Source organism: Balearica regulorum, chromosome 3, assembly GCF_011004875.1.
Source record: "Balearica regulorum gibbericeps isolate bBalReg1 chromosome 3, bBalReg1.pri, whole genome shotgun sequence".
Lineage (NCBI taxonomy): Eukaryota > Metazoa > Chordata > Aves > Gruiformes > Gruidae > Balearica > Balearica regulorum.
Window position 1 is genome coordinate 74,429,082 of NC_046186.1, and position 22,730 is coordinate 74,451,811.

At 42.0% G+C, this 22,730-nt stretch overlaps 1 protein-coding gene across 5 annotated transcripts in view; it reads right to left on the minus strand.

Annotated features, from left to right (window-relative positions):
- Positions 1 to 22,730, minus strand: part of UTRN (utrophin) — a 411,474-nt gene that overhangs the window by 355,373 nt on the left and 33,371 nt on the right. The window contains exon 1 of one of the 5 annotated variants that reach the window (XM_075748478.1): positions 1,458 to 1,577. The exons of the other annotated variants lie outside the window; for them this stretch is intronic. Within the exon in view, the coding sequence (XP_075604593.1) occupies positions 1,458 to 1,551 (94 nt within the window). The 5' untranslated portion in view covers positions 1,552 to 1,577. Of the gene's footprint in view, positions 1 to 1,457; positions 1,578 to 22,730 lie in introns of those variants that run through there. 5 annotated transcript variants of the gene reach the window in all.

A 22,730-nucleotide genomic window follows, 5' to 3' on the forward strand; every position in this document is an offset into this window, starting at 1 on the left:
CAGTGTTCATCAGTTAATTGCATGGCTGGTTATAACAATTGCCCCAAGTTTATGCTTTTCTAAAAATACAACAATAAAAGAAGAAAAGAAAAAAATCTGAGAAATAGTCCTAAAACGTACACCACTACACACAGAGTCAGAACAAACATTTTCACTAAACAACAGCCCAGATTAAAAACCAAGCAAATTGATTTTCTCCTACTTCGAACTTTCCAAGAATGATCAACTGTAGCCGTACCCGATTAGCAGGTTGAATACATGCAGATTTTGAAGAACACCAGATCTCTCCGATCTGTAATGTAGTGAACTCTCCAGAGTCAATCAAAAGCAGCTCCACTCATGTTACTGAGTTTTCTTGACATTTTTGTCAGTTTTAACAGAGTTCAGACTGGGACATAAAGAAAAAGTTTCTGTTCTCAACTAAACTGGCATATATCCAAATCCACCTCATTGTTCTAGAGGCAAACATACATGAGATCAGTGTCCCAGCCCATCATTTTATGCTAAAGTTAGCCATTGCACTGCTACAGCTTAAGAGGATTTTTGTTTCTCGTCCTAAAAACCCATATTCTGACTCCAGCTTTGTACCAAAAAACTACATCAAAAGTCAAGTCAAATGGACCAAATTCTCTATCAATCAGCAGGCTCTGCATCCATGTTCTGACACCAATTCACAAAATAATCAGCCCCCATCTATCAATTACTGTATCTAAACAACATATTCACAGGTACTAGGAATCCTCAAACTGCCTTTTCATGCCAGTCTATATTATTTGGCCCTAGTCACAAATGGCAGAATAGTTGATCCACAAAATTTCAATTGGGATGGGTGGGAAAGGATGGCAGAAAGAAAAGGAAAGAGAAACATCCTCAATTTCTTCTCCTCTGAAGCACCCCTCCTGAAAACACATTCTTTCCGAATTATAGGAAATATTACTCCCTGGAGATACCACCAAAAGGGGAAAAAGAAAGGTGCGAGGGGTGAAGGCGCTGCCCAAGTATGTACATTCAAAAGTCCCAGAAGACGCAGTAAGCAGAACGATAGAGAGTCAAAACACAACTAAATACTGAAATCACCATAACTTAATGCACGGTTTAAGAAAATTGGGGGCATTAAGACTCTCACCAGAACAGAACAGCCATAAGATTTACACCATGAAAAGGTGAACATGTTATAGGTGAAAGGGAAGCCCCTGGCACAAGCATTACCAAGAGGATCTTGCGGCCGCAGGTGTGACACAGCCAGGGCTCGCACAGCAATTGCAACGGAGCAGCGCCACAGAAAACAGCCTTTCCCTGGACAGTTTCCTGCCATGTCTTCCACAACCTGCTCCTGTTAAGAGTCAGCAAAGTTTAAAAAAGCAGCTTGCATCAGGTGTAGAAGACAAAAACGGACCCACACGGCTGGATCCTTTTATCCACTACAGCCTTGAAAACATCAGTAAGTGTGCACTCACCCGGCGGAGAGTAACAGGGCTGCCTGTCGGTATCCTGAGGCACAGCAACCTTGTACTTTTTCCACACAACTTTTTTGGCTGTTTGAACACTCATGATCAAGCTCGGTCTTTGAAAAACAGGAAAGTGAAGATGCAGAGGAAGTACACGCTAGTACCCACGCAAGAACTGCATGCCGGGATTCGAGGGGGAGGGAAGCACTGGTTTTCCTCAGAGGGTTCGAGAGATTCAGCCACGCAGTGAGTGACAAAACCATTCAGGAAACAAAACCTTTTAAAAGGCTGCACGTAAACCAGTAACAGACTTCAAGCTAATTGAGATTGTTTTTTAATCTTTAAAAACAGATGAACATGCTGCTTCGCTACTCCTTATGAAAACAGGAGGACACTCCAGCTTTCAAAGCACCAGCAAGTGAAATTCTATGTACACAAAACAGGAAAGAAGGTGGCAATTTTCTTTTTCTGTTCAAATTAACCTCTCTGGTCAAATACCACGCTCATTTTAAAAATCCTAAATAATTTTAGCATTTACTTTGCAAAAAGATTGCAGTATTACCATAACACTTTTTCCATACATTCAATAGAACGTGAAACCAAAACAACTCTTCAAGGTGAGCATCCACATCTTTTAATGGCCTTTCAAAGGAACACAAGAAAATTTTAACACAAGATTTCAGCATAAAAAGGAAGTTCTACAAATAAACTTCCATGTCAAAAACTACAAACTCTGATTAGGTATGCCATTTCCACTGTGCAGAAATTCCAAACAAGACAGACCATAGCCCAGTAAAGCAGAAGGTTAATAATGCAAGGCTACAATAGCGTCAGAATTATTTTACAAGTGGGCCTTTAAAATGTGTTTATCACTGATACAGAAACCGAATCCAATCCCTCGACCTTCAACATCCTGTTCCCAAATTTATAACCAAATTGAGAGGACTCCGAATTCTGTAGTTATGAAAGACATGCCATTCTCTATTACATGCTTTAGGATATTAAACTGTACAGAATTTTAATAGCTGCAAAGAAGTAATGCAAGAGGAGAGTAACTATAATACAGAAGCATAGGCACTATGACCAGAGAAGACCTGTACACAGGAGAATTGGTTTCAAAAGCAGAAATACAGACAATTTGTCTATCTTGTTGTATTATGCTATCACACAACTCTTCTAAATACAGCTCTCATCTCTTCATTAATATTCAGTTGGGACAGTTTACTGTCTCACATACCAGACAGACCTATTGGGGGGGGAGAGAAATCAAGATAAGATTTCTCTTAAAATTTTACTGGAGGCGGGAGTTGGTCTTACTTTGTTTTGTAGGTTGGAGGGGGTTTTTCTAATTTTAAGAATTCCTCAAAGTTGAAGCTTGAAAGAGACACTCAAAAGGAGTTTTGTTTCTGTGAATAATGACAACCATACATTCAGTGGGCTAAATCAGACATTTGTATCCAAACGTTTCTGTGGACCATACAAACAAGAGCCACGTGGAAAGGTAATAAAGTTTTAAAGCCAGGATTCCAATTTTAGAAACAAACAGCAATGGTATATTTTGCCACAGCAAATACAAATATAAACCTTACTGTGCCAAGCCCTTCACAAGCACAGAACAAGAAGATGCTGCCAGCTCTACCAAGCATACGATGACAATTAGCGGGCAGCCATGCACGTATGCCAGAAGTCTTACCAACAGCACCTGAACTCCCTTTCTTCCGATCTTGACAAGACTGCTCTGCATTCCCTAAAAGCGCTCTCCTGTTGATCCAATACCTCATCTCACCTTGGTCCCTGCCACTCCAAGATAAGGCCCATACACAAATAACTTCAGACTCTCTCCATCAGAAACTTGCCAAGACTAAAGAATACGAGCGAGTTGGAGGAGTTAGCTAGTTTGTTACGCTTCTGGCTTTGCCACTCCTCAGTAAAGAAAGGATGTGCGGCCAGTGAGAGAGCGGTTAGACACCAATCCCTCTGAGCCTCCATCAGTCTCTTGAACTTCAATATGAAGGTATTAGAGGGGCTGAGGAAACCATTCAGAGAGCTTCCAGTGAACCTCAGCTCTCCAACTCTGCCTGCCGTCATCAACTACATCATGTACATTAAAGAAACTACTTTTATCTAACAGCAACTTCTACTTTGAAAATCCAACATTTCAATAAGAATATACACTGAGAATATTTATTAACTTAATAAAGAGGGGGTTTTATTTGTTTTTAATTTAAACATAATGCATCTCTTGCCTAAATGGAAATAGAATTATTAATTAGTTTCATGTCAGAACCTAGCTGCAAAGAAGTTAACGTTAGGATGGTAGGAATTTTAATTTTTTTAAGCTAAATTTTAAAAAGTGAAGCTATGGCCTCTGCCAAAATCTGAAGTATTGGGTGTGAAATCCATGTATTAACCACAAGAGCTGATAACCAAGAGAAATGGAAGCTTTTGGGGAAAGTAATCTTTGAAGAAGGCAAAAGAGGATTTTTTCTTTTTTAAACAAACTCAAGAGTTCAACACACTAGCACACTCTATACCCATAAACCACCCATGAACTTCATTCATTAGGAGAAGAAGATGGTCTTATTCCTACTACTACTACTACTACTGAATTCAATAGGCCATTTATTTAGCAGCTCTCTGACTGGAGTATGTGCTCTCCTTTATTCACTCTGGTGTTGACAGCAGTAATCAAATTTTGTACATACCACTGGCTCTATTATAGTTCAACAGCAGCTGGCTGGCTGCCTGATCTTCATATCATCATGTAAAATAAAAAAGACCAGCCAAACAAACCAGCTGAAACTACAGTGGGAAGAGAGGAGTGAAGCCTAAGTAGAAGTCTAGTAGGTAGAAATCATGTGTTTCTATGCTTGTCCATGCATTACAAAGTACAGAGAAGAATAAGGCTAGGCTTAACACATGACGAGCTTGCTTTAACAGTTTTCAGGACTAGAGCTTAGATGGCAAGTCAGCTCTTGTAGAAGAAAAGGTCTGAATGCCACACTTCATACATGAAACACTACTCATCAACAGCTCAGTCCACGCAGCAGGGAACAGGAAAATAAAAAGATGTAGAGGTGGGGGAAAAGGAAAAAAGAAGGGGGAAAAGAAAACCCAAACCGAGAACTGTATCCGTTCATTTGAGGGTGAGCTCATAAATACTTAAGATCACTTCTCTATCGCAGCCCCAGCACGTATTAAGTCAGCACCGTGGTCAAAGTAGAATTCAAGTTCACAGAGGCAAACAATAATGGGAGCGGAGGGCAACATCCTTTAATTATAAAAATCCCCTGTATGCAAGGCAGTCTAGAATGGAATTGGTTTCCATTTCTTGCCTTCTGGGAGCCTTCCAAGAGCCTTGAATGCCTTGACTCTGAGAAGAGGAAACTGGCTTCTTTTTCACAGCCTCCCTCCTTCTAGCTTTGTTCCAAGTAGGCCCCGGTTAACCCTGCTCTGAACTTCCACTCTTCCAGAAAAGTCTGCAGAGAAAGGCTCGTTCTATGGAGGAGGAAAAAAAACAACCTAGAGGATTTCTCATGGGAGCAGAACAAGGAGCTACAGAGTTCCTGCTTCACCTTCCATCTCCATCACACACGAGCTAAGAGCCTTCTCCTTCCTAGAGGAGAAGCACACTCTTCTGCAGGGTTCCTGCACTACCTCTCTAGCCCTACCCTTTATAACACTCCTATAATGAGCTTCTAGTTAAGCGCTTCTCATGCTGTGGGGCATTAACACCCCATAATTTTGTTCAGGATGCTTTATTTCACCACAACATGACAAGACTTTTTTTCACTGGCCTGACAAAAGTGTTTTGAATTAGCAGACCACACAATGCTTACTTGAGCAAGCAAACAAGAGAGCTTAGAGAGCAATTCTAAGGAGAAGAATGCTGCAAAGGCAACAAGAAGAACTTAAACAGAAAGAAATGTTTCAAGTGCCTATTCTATTTTGATGGTAGCTGGTCATTAGTTTAACCTCTACTTCCAGGAAATCCACAGCAACCTCAGCTTTAGGTGGATAACAGAGAAACAGAGGTTTCATTTCTATTGAAACCTCCTTTCACACAGCAGGTTCATGTCAGCATAAAGCTTTCTCCTGAAAAGGGAATTAGCAGTACAGTAACTGCCCTCGCTACTGTGGAACAGGAACATAGTTTTGAGTATAGTAGCTGTTGGAGCACTCCACACAAGTACTCTCACAGCGTGCACACAGGCAGCTCCAACACCAAACCCTTCCAGCATGCAGTGCTTCAGCCATGCTGCGATTGACACACATGGTTCTTGTAGAACAGCATGTCTGTGGCTGCTGCAAATAACCAACTGACTCATCCTGCAAAAGAAATAACAGCAACAACTGTAGATAACAAATGTGACACCTTTCAAGAATCTCCATAATTTTACTTACTCTTTTTCAAAGTTCCTCTTTTATCTTAGGTGGGGAACACAACCCTTTTTCTCTTGTACAGGTAATGAAGGGAATATTTTGAATGTAAATTCTAAGAAAACCTGTGGAGCACATCATTCTTTCAAAAGTGTTGTTTACATTATAGGGATACCTCTGAAACCCAACCACACATAATCAGCACTCTCCTTTCACAAAACATCCTGGGCCACCTGTTTCCAGCAGCCCACAGGAGCCACTGGAGGTCCACAGGAGATGTAAGAGCCTTCTGCATTTTGCTTCTCACTTAAGATGCTGAACACACCTTCTGAAACAAGGTTCCTGCCCATACACATCGAAGAGGGACCATCACTTCTGTCACCCCAGCCCCTCCAAGCATCTGTCCTGGTGGTTTACAGTTCTCAATACCACTTGCACTGGCAGCAGGCATTTCTCTGCTGCAGTGGGACAGACTGGGCAGCCTGGGCTTGGCTGGTGGGCAACTCCACCCAGGACAGAGCATTGCCCTCGGCACACTCCGCAGCATCGGGAACTGCTACGGGAAAAGACACTGCCTCCAAAACACATCTTGCTCCCCTGCCCTCTATGTGCCAGGACGCAATCCAAAGCTTTGGAAGCAATGGCTTAGGCAAGCATATGAATAAAACAGAATCACAGAATAGTAGGGGTTGGAAGGGATCTCTGGAGATCATCTAGGCCAACCCCCCCCGCTAAAGCAGGGTCACCTAGAGCAGGTTGCACAGGATGGCGTCCAGATGGGTTTCTCCAGAGAAGGAGTCTCCACAATCTCTCTGGGCAGCCTGTCCCAGTGCTTGGTCACCCTCACAGTGAAGAAGTTTTTCCTCATATTGAGATGGAACTTCCTGTGTTCCAGTTTGTGCCCATTGCCCCTTGTCCTGTCACTGGGCACCGCTGAAAAGAGTCTGGCCCCATCCTCTTGATACCCGCCCTTTAGATATTTATAAGTATTGACGAGATCCCCTCTCAGTCTTCTCTTCTCCAGGCTAAACAGCCCCAGCTCTCTCAGCCTTGCCTTGTAAGAGAGATGCTCTAAGTACAATTTACTTGTACTTTTTCCTGTTGCTTATTTTGTAAATGTCAGTTTGCACCTCCAAGAACAGAAACATCTCAAAGCTTCCTTCTGAATTTCACAGGGATTTTTCCTTAGAAAATATTTCTGATACATTATTTTCAAACCAGAAGATGTAGACAGGAGGAATGGGAAACCTATAGGATTTCATTCTTAATTGTGGTTATGTAGGTTGATTTAATTTTGAGCACACTTCCATAGGTATCCATTCTAGCTTACACTAGTAAAATGTATTTCTGCTAACAAACTCTGGCCAAGGTACACACCAGTAAAGAATACTCTCATAAGAATAGTCCTGTCAACAGCAGAAGAGCAATTCAGAGTACTCCAAAGCCTGTATGTTGATATATCATATACTCAAGAGTCCCGCAGAGACAGCTCCTGCATGGAAGGAGTCTCTTCCTCCCTGTCCACCACCTACAGCAGCAAAATACTAACCACCTTCTAACTTTAGGTACCACAAAATCGGATGAAGGTGGGGCTAAAAGCTCTAGACACAAACTTCCTATCCCTATACTTATATTTATATGCACACACACATGCTATATATACACACTCCAAACGGCAGCCAACCCTCCCAGCTCTCCCCACGCAGACCATGCAGGGCTGTGCAGAGGAATTGGGGTTTGCCTCAGGCTCGGTGGAGGGGAAGGACAAAGTGTGAGGAAGCCTGGAGAGCAGCTCTGGACCAAGCACACGGCCCTCTGCTTGCCAAAACCTTCCGGCCTGTGCTGAGAACGCCTCTACCAGCTAGTGCTGCAACCACAGCCTTCATCCTGAAAGCTAAAACCGTCATCTCCTACCGCTTGGGGAGAAGGAGGGGAGATAATCACAGTTAAATTTATCACAGGCACATTTCAACAGTGGTGCAGTCAGAGAGATGACTGAGGCATTAGTGGTTAGCAGAGTGCCACCAACAACTGCAGCTTCAAACATCTACAAGTCTGCTTTCCTTTTTTAATGCCCTGCGACAACGCATGGGTGATCAGACAGCACCCTCTAAGATATTAACTCTTCAGCTATACCATTTAAAGCACACTATTTAGGTACTGCCACTGAGCAGTCACAAGTATACATTATTTATTACCAGTCTTTTTAAAATTAACATTAATTTTCTCCCACCAAGACAGTCTACTTCCCTTCCCATTTGCAACAATGTATTTTATTCATCCTTTTCCAAAACCAAAAGCCACAGAGGGCAAAGAGAGGGACAACATTGTGCAGAGCTGCTCTGCCTTCTGCAGGAACTCATAATGAAGTCCTTTGGACCAGTCCACAGTCACCGCACTGGGGACGGGGAGTTTTGCTCACCAGGAAAAGAGGGACCTGCAGAAAGCCTGCATTAGGAGCCCCAAGTCTCCCCATTCCTTCCTTGAACAGCAAGAGTACTGTAGAGAGCTCCCTAAGCTAAACAGGCTGTCTTTTTCTAGTCCAGAAAGCTAAAAGTCAGTAAGAAACTATCAGAGGCACCCCAAAACAAAGGGGGGAAAAAAAGAAAAGATAGAAAGAAAAAAGCCTGCTCCCTATGGTTATATAGCTGACCATAGGCAGCTCAGGGTCAGCCTTCCTGCAAGGAGCTTCTTGTCCATTAGCACATTTTGTCAAACACATATGAGAAGTTCAACTTTTTTGTGCTGACTGCAGTTAGTCTGTTAAGAATAAATACAGCAATTACAGAGAGAGAGGACAGAGACGTCCAACAAAAACGCATCTCGAGTGAAATTCTCCACTCCCCAGAGGATAAACCTGTCTCCTGCCAAGGACCCAAGGCAAACATTCCTCTTTCTGAAATAGTATTGCTGTTATCAGAATCAAAAAAAACCCAAAACGCACCTCCTCAGCTCGGTGTGGGAAGGGGGTGCTGGGCATGCGGGAGCTGGCACAGTGATGCAGCACAGAGCCTGGGTGCACGCACCCAGCCCAGGGTCCCGGAGTAGCACCATGGACCCTGGGGACCACGCACTGCCCCGCATGATGAGGGCAGGCACTGCACCATTCCTTCTCCTGCACGATGCCAGAGCCACACTACAAAATTTTTCAAACTACAGAAAACCTGTCTTAAAATTACCTACCATGCTGCCACAGTATGAGGTTTTACTTTAATGAAAGACCCCTTTACCAAAATAAAAAGTAACCAAAAATCTCCACACAAAACATATGCTCCAGCTCAATTCTCTTTAAAGCCTTCAGCTAACTGCAGACTTACTACACCCTTGCTGTGGTTTAATCCCAGCTGGCAGTGAAGCCCCACACAGCCACTCACCTCCAGCGGGATGGGGGAGAGAATCGCAAGAGTGAAAGCAAGAAAACTCATGGGTTGAGACAAAGACAGTCTAATAGGTAAAGCCACGTGCACAAGCAAAGCAAAACAAGGGATTCATTCCCCACTGCCCATGGGCAGGCAGGTGTTCAGCCATCCCCAGGACAGCAGGGCTCCATCACGCATAACGGTGACTTGGGAAGACAAACGCCATCACTCTGAATGTCTCCCCTTCTTTCTTCCTCCAGCTTTATGTGCTGAGCATGACTTCATATGGTATGGAATATCCCTTTGGTCAGTTGGGGTCAGCTGTCCTGGCTGTGTCCCCTCCCAATTTCTTGTGCACACCCATACTACTTGCTAGTGGAGTGGTGTGAGAAGCAGAAAAGACCTTGACTCCGTGTAAGCACTGCTCAGCAATAACAAAAACATCTCTATATTATCAACACTGTTTTCAGCATAAATACAAAACATAGCCTCATACTAGCTACCATGAAGAAAATTAACTCTATCCCAGCCAAAACCAGCACATTCTCCAACCCTTGATCCATACCACTTATGTCATGCTCAACTCCCACACTATCCAATACATCCTCATTAACCACCACCTCCCTTCTTATATTTTGATATAATATACAGATATCATTTCCTTAATCTATGGACCACTCTTGTAAAATGTCTCCACAAATGTCCATAACAGATGGAGCCCAAAGTCATGGACTAAATGAACTCAATTGACATTTTGTGGACATTTGTGGACATTTTATGGAGAAGTGACTGTGGCTGCAGATAAGTCTATGCCACAGCAGGTATACCCCTGGAGAAACTGTGGCTCATAGATAAGGCTCCACTTGGAGCAGGTACACCCCTAAGGGACTGCAGTCTGTGGAAAAGTCCAAGCCAGAGCAGGGACAGGGGAGGAGTTCATTGCAATGTTAAACCCGATGGTCTGGTCCAAAGGGATCAGAGGTGGAAACTGTAATGGAAATACCTTTAAATTGTTGTAACCCAGGATCTGAGTTGCATGTTATAGGAATTACTGTAGCAGGAACCACCTGAACCAACAGAGGACAAGCCTTACAAGAAGCAGTGCAAGAGCAGCAGTGACCCGACCTGAGCTGGCTTTGGTGTCCAGTGACTCCACACATCACACCACCTCTCCTGTCCTGAGTGACCACTCCATGAGCCACAATGCCTTCAGAGATATACCTGCTCCAGCACGGCCTTACCCACAGCCACAGTCCCTTCAGAAACAAACCTGCTCTGTCATGGGCTCATCCATGGCTACACACTTTGAGGTGCTTCAGGATGACCTCATGCACAGCCACTGATGCTTCAAGGTGTATGGTGGCCCCTATGGGGACTTATCACAGACAAGCTTGTTAATTTGTCCCAATAGTTAAATTGCCCTCACTGCTAAACTTACACACCAATTGACAACCTTTAGCCACTGATCTTTTAACAGCTACAAATTGCAGATCATTGCGCATTTGTTTAAGGTTGCCAAGACTGCAACAAGGCCAGAAAGCATATTTCAATAGATAATCCAACATCAGATGTTTTGGTAGGTATAACACTCTACAAAGACTGTATTAAAAATTGTTGCACCACAGTTGTCAGATACCAGAAATGCATCATTAAAACTATTGTTAAGATTAACAGCCTTCTTTCTCTCCTCCCTCACCAGTTAGCACAGCAAGAAAAAGAGTGAGGTAAAACCATATTCTTTGTTAAATATTGAACCTACTAGAACCTGCGAAATAACTGATTATTAAACTAGTCTGAGGCTGAGATCAGTTTACAGAAGACCATCATGTAGCAGCTATGGCAACACAGAACCACCACACAGCACTGCCAACTGGCAATGGGAATCAGATAAGAACAAAGAGCAAAGCAACAAAGAGCATCAACCTGCTTTCTTAGGGCCACAGAAGCAGAATTAAAGCTCTCAGAGGGAGGGCTCTTCAGTTTAGCACAGCATTTCTATCCATCAAGGGACTAGGGAAGGAGAAGAGTGTGGAAAACAAAGTACATTGCACAACTGAACCATTGCCTAGAGGGAGAAAATACCCACACAACTAAATACAGAAAAAAAAAAAACCCAAAACCAAAAAAACCCAAAGCCCTAAAGTAACCGTACATACACACAAGCAGAGATCCAATAGCAGTGAAAAGATAAATGCACATTCTTTCCCAAATAAAGTGCACCACCTCAAGCCACCTGCCCACGTTCCCAAGCAGAGGCTGGGGACCAGCCCAGCCCACACATCAGCTGAAGAGGTGAAGTAATAGCTGGGTTAGCAGGCACTTCACTCAGCCCCACACAAACCACCAGTGTGTACCATCAGTGGAGATATGGTGGAAGGAGGACTAGGCAGCAGCAAGCAGCTGAGGGGCAGTAACCGATTCAATTTTGCAAGCCAGCAAAAGGTTGTGGTTTTACACCTTCACTTGTTTTCAAGAAATTTTCAGCGAGCTTTCTGTGCATATCCTTTGCAGGCTTCTGCCAGGTCAAATGGAAAACACTGGGCTCAGTTATTTAAGCTCAAGTGTGCAGAGGAGTAATTACCAAAGCTCCACTGGACAGAAGGATTGCATTCTTTTATTCTTCAAATGCCACCACCCACTAAGATATCATAATAAAACTCTCAGAAACCTTCTAAGCAAAGCCAGCATACACTGTGCAGAAGTTAGCCGGCAACCACAAAGTACCCATCTCAAGAACTCCATCTGTACTTCTCAAAGCACTATGGTACAATGATGAACTCTGCTACTGCTGCCACCACCAGTATTGCTTTTGTCACCAACATAACCAAGGGTAGTTGAATTAAAAGCTTAAATCATGTGAAGGTTGAGATAGAGGCTACAGGTACAGTAAATTCCGAGAAGTCATCCTGTGCAAGACTGACTGGCAAATCACACGCATTCCCAAGCCAGAAAAATGAAGCCACAAAACAATTCTTGCTTCACAATTACTGTGATGTAACACATGCAGCACAGCAATCCCACATAAATGGTATACCTGTTTACTAGCTGATTTTAAAGCAATTTGAGGGTTAAAAACAGATGCACACACTATACTAACAACATGATTGGTCACCTTACTGAAGCATCACAGCTTAAACTTGAAGTGTGAGCAGGCACCAGTCTCATCCGCAATCTGAACAGCAGCTTTTCTGCTATTCATTCTCCCCACCACCGCCCATTTTGTACTATCGGTTTTGAAGCCATCTGATATTCACTGCAACAACCTTACAACAGGCTCAATAAAATTTCACATTACTTTTACAAAAATGTTTTAAAGCTGAAGCCTTTAAATTCAAAGAGAAAAATCTTAAGTGTCTTATCCCTCCCCTGTTTGACTAAACAATGACTGCTTTCATGTATTTTAAAAATATGTATAAAGTATGTAATGTAAGTTACTCTGAAGAACAGTTTTTACACCAAAGTAAAAAAAAGATTGAGATTCTGAAACACCGCACACAATCCTGTGTGTGTTCAGGACCCTCGCTCCATTCAGCAGATGGCCTTCTATAACCCCACAAGCTCCCTAGCATGCAAAGTAAAGTGCTCCGAATGGCACACCATGTTTGCCTGTTTGTTCCCTACTTTGTCTTGTCTTTCCTACTACTCTACTCCCTTTTGCTGCTGCTACCAAGCACTGAGTAGGTTCTCATAGGGTTATTTTCTTACTAGCTTAACTTCTCATCCTCAAGCGGCAACAGGGCACTACTGAAAAGCACGCCTTGCTTCTCTCCACAGGCCTGTCGACATACAGCAAAAGCCACTTTCACTTCACAAAGCTAATGCCGAGGCAAGTTGTATTAAGCTTGTTTAGAAGTCTCCTTTTAAAAAAAAAAGAGTCTCTATAGGTTGGTAAAACTCCAATACAAATAAAGGAGGAGGAGAAGAACAACAAAACACAGAAAGAAGTTGTATGGCAGTTGTAATTCACTCAAACACAAGTGTGGAGCACTCCAGGCTCTTTGTTACTCTGCCTTCAGCTTGCCCTAGATTGAGCAGTTCTCCGTAATACCTGTATTCAACCAGACGTCAGACGTGTGTTCTTTATCAATAATTTAATATCTAACTGCAGTATTCCCCTAGACATTTATATAAAGTCATATAAACTTTTCTATTATTTATGCACAATTCCCTCATTCTAACTGCACTAGTTTAAGACAGTCGTATGATTGAAGCATTCTAAAATTTCATTGCTGCTTTGTTGGTCGGGTTTTTTTGTTGTTGTTGTTGGTTTTTTACTTTGTACAATTATCAGTCCTGTTTGTTTGTTTTCTTCAATCTTCTTGTAGGTGCTTTTGTTTGTTTGATTTTAAAATCACTTTGAGCTCTGACACATTCCACTCCCTATAACAAACTTTGTCTCAAAAAAATCACTTTCTAATCACAAAAGTACTTCAGGTCAGCTGCAAAAAAAAGTCAAACCCCAATACATATTATCTTCATCAACATGTTTGGGGAAAAAAAGGAGGATCCCCACGATTAATACCTTTACAGCTTAGACTGTGAGATAAGCAAGGCAGTTTAGGAGAAGGGTGGCAAGGTTCAGAAACAGAACTTCATAGAGGTGCAATTGACCTCCATCAGGAGGGTCAAAATCAATGAGGCCGGCCAGTTCATTGCATCCCAGTACAATTCCAGTGAAGTGAGCATAAATCCCTATCAACACAGAAAATAAATACTGCATGCCCCCCGCTTTGCTTCTTGCATGCCAGAGCAGGCAGCTGGGACAGAGCAGCAGAGCGCGGGACGTGCCCGGGGGCAGCACCAGGTGCCACCACTTAAGTCCTCCCACCAGTACACAAAAGCAGGGATGGGCAAACATGAAGGGGGAAGAACATTGTCATAAGAAATGTAATTTGTACTTGTCCCTGCAGTGCCATTTCAGCAGCCAGCTAGACCATGAGTCATAGCCAACCCCAACACAAGGGTTCCGGATAAGCCCAGCTTAGTCGCAAAGAGTTTTGCCAGCTCCTTCTAACAAACAAGCTCAGAGAAGCGCCCACAGCCTGTCCCAGCCCTCACTGCCTCCCCTGGGAACTGGGTGGAATTGCTCCAACACATTTCAAACGTTGTATTTCAGTATTTGGTAGAGAGAAGGAGGACAACAGTACGAGGATATGTGTCTAGCTGTAGGTAGCAAGAGCTTTGTGAATACTAGGGGGACATCCAGAGCTTCTCTCAGTTACTGTCATGACCATCCATTCAATTCCCCACACCCTCAACAGCCAGTTCCAGCCAAAAACACCAAGGGCACTCTAATGATGTAGCTGGTTTAACATTTGTTCCACTGTTTCAGAAAACCAGTCTCAACAACAGCCTATTTCCAAACTAAAACCGCTGCTCCAACCAGGAAGTCTGCTGGAAAGCCGTGCCGGGGCAGCGGTGAGGACAGGAGGGAATTCCTCACGCCTTGCTTCCGAGCCACGGCATCTGGCTGCAACCGATCCTACAACCTGCCCATCCCTCAAAGCCCAAGGATGGATCACAGACGCAGCGAGCAGATAAGAGAGCTTATTTGTATATTTTGCCCTCCCCTAAATCCCATCTTCTGTTACAGAATAGAAGAGCCAAGAGATGTGTTACGATTTGAGGCGATACAAGGCACGGTCAGGTTCTGCTGCTGCTGGGGAGCAGGAAGGGTCAAGCAGCAGCAGCAATCCCAAAATCACGCAGGGCTTGGGAAGTGGAAATGGACAAGGTGAGTACTTCCCATCCAGCTCACTGCTTACAGGAATTATACAGGGCTCCTGCAGGAATCGGAAGTTTCAGAGCTTCAGACAGGCTTTTTTCTGAAGGTAAAAAGGTCAAACTTTTTAATTAAGCTTCATGGCTAATACCACTATAAAAATAAGGAAGTTTCCATTTCATTTGCTTCAACTTGCTCTACCATAGCCAGCTGAAACAGGCTTTCTTCACTATCTGTAAAAAATTTAACAGATATTAAATTCCATTCTAAAGAGTGCTGTATCATCCTAGGGAAAAAAAAAAAAAAAAAAAAAACCAACCAAACAAAAAACCACAAACCAACACACATATAAGGATAATGTTAGAAAAACGTGGCAAACATTGCAAGTACAAAATAGCGATCTCATCCACAACAGCTTCACAGAAATGCAGCAGAAGTGTTTCTGCACTGTCAGCCTGAACAGAAGTTCTCCAAAGTTATTTTGGAATAAGCCAAGTGACTTTTAACATAACCCAGGTTAGAAAACATGCATTGCCAAGATGCCCTTCAGGAAAAGATCTTCTAGACAGCATCACTGTAATATCCAAGTACCTTCCAGTGAAGCGCTGCAGAGAGTTTAGCCTTCTGTAGTCTCTCCTCCCTTTCTGGCACTGGAAGAGTGCCAATAGCGGCAAATGATAGACAAGGAAGGAGGGGGAGGGATGGATCACCGCATACATACATCCCTTGTGTCAGTATACGTATTCCATAACGAAAGTGGAAGCTAGGCAGACTAGAACAACTATGTGTCTCATGTTTGCATTAACAGGTTATTGCCAGACCTTTGACTATGATTTATGAAGAATGCACGCAGGAAAAGGAAGAAAAAAATCATAAAGCAATTATCTCTTGTCTAAAAAGCTGTGCACATGGTGGTGAACTTGGTACAAACAGAAACCACAAGGAAACCATATCCATGATGATTAAAGGCTGAGTTAAGCTTTGATTTCAACAAAGCCAGGTTCACAGGAGCAAGCCCAGTGCAGCCACCAGCACAGAACTACACAAGCCTCCCCAGCTGGGTGGGGACCCCTTTCTGAGAGTGAAACTAAGATTTTCCAGCAAGTTCATGAAATCACCACTATCCCAGCTCATTCAGATGAGCAATTCAAACCCAACTTTCACACTTGCATACACAATTAAGAAAGTACACAGACAAGGAAGGAGACATAAACATACAGGAGGACAGGAAAACATATCTAGGAATTTCCAAAGTCCAACCCTGACCACCAGAAGAGACATAGTATATCTTGGACCAAGTAGAAAAACAGTTACCAGCTTTTCTCCAGCAGAGTCAGAAGCAAGCGGTGAATCTACCTGCGCCTCCAGAGTCCAGATGCCAATGTCCAGACATTGCATATATAAAAAAGAACCTGACAGACGTCAAAAAATGAAGACATTCATGAGAAACCCTGGGAATTAACTTAGCAAGCATGCAGAGTAGCTGAACTCAACATCCATAAATAGTTATGAGAAGTGTTTGAGTTTACTTTTCATTTGAGATATCAGAGCGGCCAAGAGAGGGGAGTGGGATGGGGGTGGAGGGGAAACAGGAAAGAAGGAGCAATAAATATTATCCCAGAGAGGCTGGATATCTGAATTCCCTCAGCTGTTTGCCTGAGTGTCTGGGCCTACTACATGAAGTCTCTGTCCACGTCTTCCATCTACCACTTCTGTTCTGAATCACTCTCCCCACATATGAGCCTTTTTCTAGGTGACTCAGAATATTTACCTTTAGCTCAGTTATGGCATTGATTTTTAAAAATACTTGAATAAGTAAGAATACATATTGTCCACACGGCATTCCTTCATTCTGGAGGAAAATACTCCAGTCACAACCTAGAAAACTACCATTCAAGTCCAAAGGTAAGTTCAGGGAGGGGGGGCAGAGGGGAGGAAAAAAAAAATAAAAAATCAAAGTACTTTAGGGCAGCATGCACCAATTCTTATACCAAATTTCAGGTGGTTTAAAAAAAATTACAAATAACCACATTTCTATTAATTGTTATCATTCAAGGTTTTCATCAGTAACATCTCCTATATCCCCAATACTCAGGAGCCCCCTGCAACATCTGGATGTGACAAGGAGGTAAGTCCGTCCCCTAAGAGTAGTCCAGCGGCATCAATAACACACTCCCGAGTGTGCACACATGCACTTGTTGCTGGCTGCCTCCAAGTCACCCCTGCTAGCTGGGGACAGCTCGGGCTGGAGGTAGAAAACCTGCCTCTGCCACCAGCTGGTATGTGGGGGGAAGTCAGGACAGGTTGCAAGAACTCCCACCCCAGCACGTGACGGAAGAAGCACAGGCACGTGCTTTAGTACAAACTGAGGATTTACTATCCTCCCAAGCAAACAACTGGAAACACCTCATTAAAGACAGATTTCCAACAGTCTCAGTCACACACCGCTGTATAATTATTCTCAGCTTGAAAGGCCTCCATAATTTCTCGGGAATTTCACCATTTCCAAATGGAAGTCCCAGAAGGGAAAATATATATGGGGTGTGTGTATATATATATGCATATGCACAGGCATATACCTCTACATATACCTCAGTCTCTCTTATCGTTAAGCATACACAACAAAGATAACCACCCAACTCCATTGCATCTTGTTCCATCACTTAAAAAACCACTGCCTTATTTTGTGGCTGTGCTTTTGTACATCATGAAGAAACATCCAAGCTAGAAGGCGCGTAATTACATTTCTGTTTACCATTCATTTTATGAGAGGGAGGGGTAGGAAGAGGAGCATTTTATAAAATATGTTGTTCCCTGAGGGCTGAAACTTTATGAAACATGTTTTTTCAGAACCAGTCTTTTCTTCCCTGGAACTCTCATATCCCCATTCCCCAACTCTTACAATAACTTCAGTGGGTACAACCCATCACCTTGCTTATCCCGGACTAACGTATGTAGTATTTGGTATTTTATCTGAGACATTTCTGCCACTTAGCAGAAATTGCCTTTCTCTCAAAGTTAGTCATGAGTGACACCTACCTACCCAGTTACTAGTTATAACAAGAAAACAAGTTATAAGAACATACTGATCTTTGAAAGCTCTACCTCCTTTCAGTTTTGAAGGCATTAGTCCACATCTGCAGTGAGAAAACAGAGAAAAGAGCAGGAAGTCAGGGTAAGCTTTTTTTGTTTGTTTTCTTTTATGATTTGTTTGTTTTCTTGAAGAAGACTAGGCTACAGTGCTAAAGATCAAGGCTGATCTTCCTGAGCATTCTTGATATTTCCCCTGACAAAGACACAGATCTGAGTTATGGATAACCTGAACGTTACATGCATCTGTCAAGCCCAAGGTCTGTGACAAACAATAGTGCAGAAGAAAGGCAAAGATGACAGCAATTTTACCATTTTCTTTTCTGATTGAGAAAGAAAACAACAGTATTCTGCAGTATAAACAGATCTATATATATACACACACACACACATATATAGTTACCCAAAATTATAATTATAGCATAAAGACATCTTTAGCACTTCAAATTTCAGCTGGATATGCATCCTAAGGAACACCTTCCCTTAACAGGATAGAAGATCTGTTTGATAAGCTCCTCTGATGTTAGGAGCTGCATAGGATGAAAAACATAGTCAAGAAAAATGTTAAACCTTTGAAATACACAGGGTCATTCACTGAAGTAACCCAAGACATAGCACTCAAACTGGTAACAGGAGAGATGAACTAGTGAAAGCAGTAGGCTCTACCGACAGATTGCACCCAACTGACTTTAGGAGGTTTTTTAAAGCAATTCAGTGGTCCAAGAAATTCCACCAACTGGGAACCAAGTCAGGAAAACTAAACACGTGGAAAGTTACAGCTGCTTCTTCACTCTTAGCATCTCTCAGCAGAAATAGCTACAAGAAATAACAAGGTTGGAGGGGGAGGACAAAGTGGTAGAGGGATGGAGTAACACCACATTCAAGGAAAAAAAACCAACCAACCAACACAAACCTAGCCATACTAAAATTCAGTACCTAGATTAGATTTAACTATGAAATAAAACAAAGTGATTCTTAAATAATAAAGTGGATCCCAATGCAGTAGCAGCACTACTAGCACACAGCTTCTATCAGCCAGTTCCATCACCCAATACCTGCTAGACACAACTGCTTACTAAACTCTTCATATGTTATGTGTAGAAACTGCTTGGGTTTGGGGTTTTTGGGGGGTTGCGCGGGGGGGGGGGAAGTTTGGGGGGTTTTTTTACCAGCCATTGTGCTTTTCTATTAAGTTGGAAGAGGCTTCTAAGGCATTTCAAGCATTTCCACCTACTCCTCATTTTTATGCGTCAACACTGATCCTCGTGGGCTAGAAAGCTTGCTGAGGAGTAATGTCTTGGGGTTAAATTTTAACAGACCACGTTATATCTGCATAGGTCTGGTTAATGAAGAAATGATTGGTGGAGGGTATAATATCCTGACCTTCTGTCATTAATTTTAATTGCTTACAGACAGTTAAGCTTAGCCCTACCTTCCCACCTGAAAAGATCTGCAGAGATAATTTCTCCCTCAACCTTACACAGTGCAGCTGGCATTTCATTGACCCCATCGCTGTACCCATGAGTTACCTGCCAGGCGTCCTATGAAGGGGAGCAGTGGATCAGATGCCACCCACACACAGAGTAGGCAAGGTGGGTGCTAAACCAGAATTACTCTGCCCTTACCCAATTGAAGAATTCCACCTGGCAATGCCCCGGCCACTGTAAATCAAGTAATTTCTAACAGCCAGCCCTATTGTTCTGACTCTTCTGATCTCCATCGCTCTTCTACATTTGTCAGACTTTGTTCTTCAAAGTGAATTATTCCTCATCCTCAACTCAGGCTTCCCCCTCTGCCTGGGCAGGTTGCCATTGGAGAACAAAGCCATTCTAAGAGAAAAGTCAGCTTGGAAAAATTAAGGAAAGGAAGCAAGTGCTCTTCAAATCTCTCTGTCAAATGAAGAATTTCACTTCAACTGAAAAGTGAGAACCTTTCCTTGTACAGCACATTCGCGCCACTAACAACTCCGAACAGACCAACAGATTTATCAAAGCTGAGGTCAAATTGCAATTTATGAAAAACCTTTAATAAGGTCTACAAAATACAACTACTTGAATTTCAGTGCAACATAGATATCCATTGGAGGAGGTACAAAGCTTTTCCCCATATAAGCAGTTTTTAAAATAAAGGTCTGATTGAATCAAGAACAATCCATAACACAAGATGCCTTTGCAGAATCACGCTTTGCCAGATTCAATTCTCAGCATCCTTATTCAGCACATTTTGTATGTGCTTTTTTCTTTTTAATATGCGCTTTTGCAAAGAAACCACTAACTTTACATGGAGCAACTTGCAACATCCTGAAAGATTTTCTGCCAAACCTCCTCTACACTATGGTGTTAATTCATCATATAAATATTCAAAGATATTCTTGAGTAACTGCCATAAGGGAACACACTCTTCTGTAGCTACACGGCCACATCCGTGCTTAGCTCACCGCACTAATGCTCTGCCCTGGGATGGAAATGCAAGGTCAGATTCGACAATTTTTTCTGAGAATTCAACAAAGTTCCACTAAGACAGGAGAAGAAAAAAAAACAAAAGGAGAGAGAGAAAAAAAGGAGAAAAAAACCCCACACACAAGAAAAAGCAAGCAATATTGTTCACCTCAGGACACCTTTATCCCTCGTTATTTAGCTGTCTAGAGTAAAGCAGGAACCCTAAAATTATCCTTGTAGATGGAACATAATGATCCCTTTGGCTACTGCTTCTACATTTTTTTTCCCCAACAAAGACAGACCTGAAAAATTAATGTCAGGATGAGTTTCTATATGAATAGCTTCGAGAGGACAGACGGAAAGATGAGCATCCTACACTTCATGAATCCTTCAAATACTGACAAAACCACCAAAAGACCATTATGAGATCATATGACATGACATCTCAGATAAGCAGGGAAGCAAGACATGGCTCAAGATAGCCATCCACGTCTTCCACAGCTGATGACCAGGTCAAGCACTATACACACATCAGCTCAAACCTAAAGTAAGTTTGGGAACGGACAGGCTTGTTTTACACTAAACACAGAGACTCTGGGAGACAGGAATAGGAAGGAAAAAAATATAAGATCAGATGCTATTTTGTTCACATTTTTCATCCGTTGTCAAGAGGCAAATCTTCTCATTTTAGAAATAAACAAACACTGAACTCAAGGCCAAGGTGATATTTTGCACTATTATTTCATCTAGCTTTACCTTAGATAAATATATTTTCCTTGAGGATGTAATTTTAAAAGTAGTCTGTTTTGCATATATATTCTTACTTGAACAGGAATTTAAAATAAATCATCTTTTTCCAAATTACATACGTGGTTATTCATATTTAATTCAGTTGTTTATTTTACAGAAGGAAATTTGAAATAGGACTTTAAGAAATTACTTGAAGCTGAGAGGACTTTTTAACTGCTTATTATGAAAAAAGACAAATTATAGTCATTGGATGGGTTCTTGATAAGTTTTTAGCGCAGAAAAATCCACTCGCCTTGTATTAATACACCACCCTTCATTATCGAGATATAATTAAACCTGCTTGCTCTTACTTTGCAAAAAGTGCAGAGCACTACTTTTGCACTGGAATGGTAGAGCAGCACGTTACCTATTTATGCTACCAATATTTAAATAAATAGCAGATGATTATTTGTAACTAGCTGGATGACTTTGGAAGATGTGATCTGGCTGACCCTCCCACTCCTCAGTTCATCATTCCTAGACCTCTCATCATTCCAAGTCCTGCAGAAGGGGTAGGAAAAAAGTGTCTAAACAGTGTTAAGGAAGGAATTCTGTATAGAATACAAACTTTATCTTGTCATCCTTGATAAAGATAGTCAAAGGATACCTTAGTTAAAAAATAGTAATTTAACCAGAAATTCTCTTTTTTCCTGTTTTGTTCATTAATTGAATACTTTTATCTAAAAATAATACTCTGCAAAATAGGGTTTATAACTTTTTACTTTATCCACTTTGCACACTCTATATCATACACTAATTCTCACCGAAATTAGATTTTACAATTTGCCAGACTTTCAAAAAAGGCTTTCGTGATACCTTGCAGATTCCAAACTGTAGCAGAATTCAATTTATTCATCCAAAAAGGAGAGGAATAAAAAGAAAGGGAAAAAAAATATCTTCTCTATTAGGTATTCCACAATATAGATACAAAGCAGATAAAAAGATGAGTCCCACACAATTCACACACATTTTTTCCCCCGCTGACACCACACTGCATCCCAGATAATAGATCCAGATCAAAATCCATCCCAACAGCCACAGATTCTCACCAAGATCAAACATAATTAATTCAATTGTTTTTTAAAGACTTCCAGTAACATTAGTTATCATAATTACAACTCGTCTATTCTGTCAGCTGATAACCTTTTGGCTCTGCTAAATTCAGGAGAGCCAAGAATGTATGATTTCCTTTTCTTCATTGTACTGTAGATGAGAGTTGAGTCCCAAATGTCGACAGCCTCTTTACATTTTTCTGGCAGCACAAGAGGTTCTTAATAGGATAGTGAGTTAAGGTCCTTTTCAAGTGCTGGAATAGTATGAAAGGAGCCTTATTGCAAATGAGAATACCAGGCAGACATAATATCTTATGAGGAACAAAAACCCTTTTTCTGCTTTCTGTCCTCAAATCACTAGGAGGAAAAAAAAAAACCAATTGTGTACATTTTGGTATAAAGGGAAAAAAGTGTCAGTTTAGTGCACGTCAGCACCCAAATCCATCAGACAA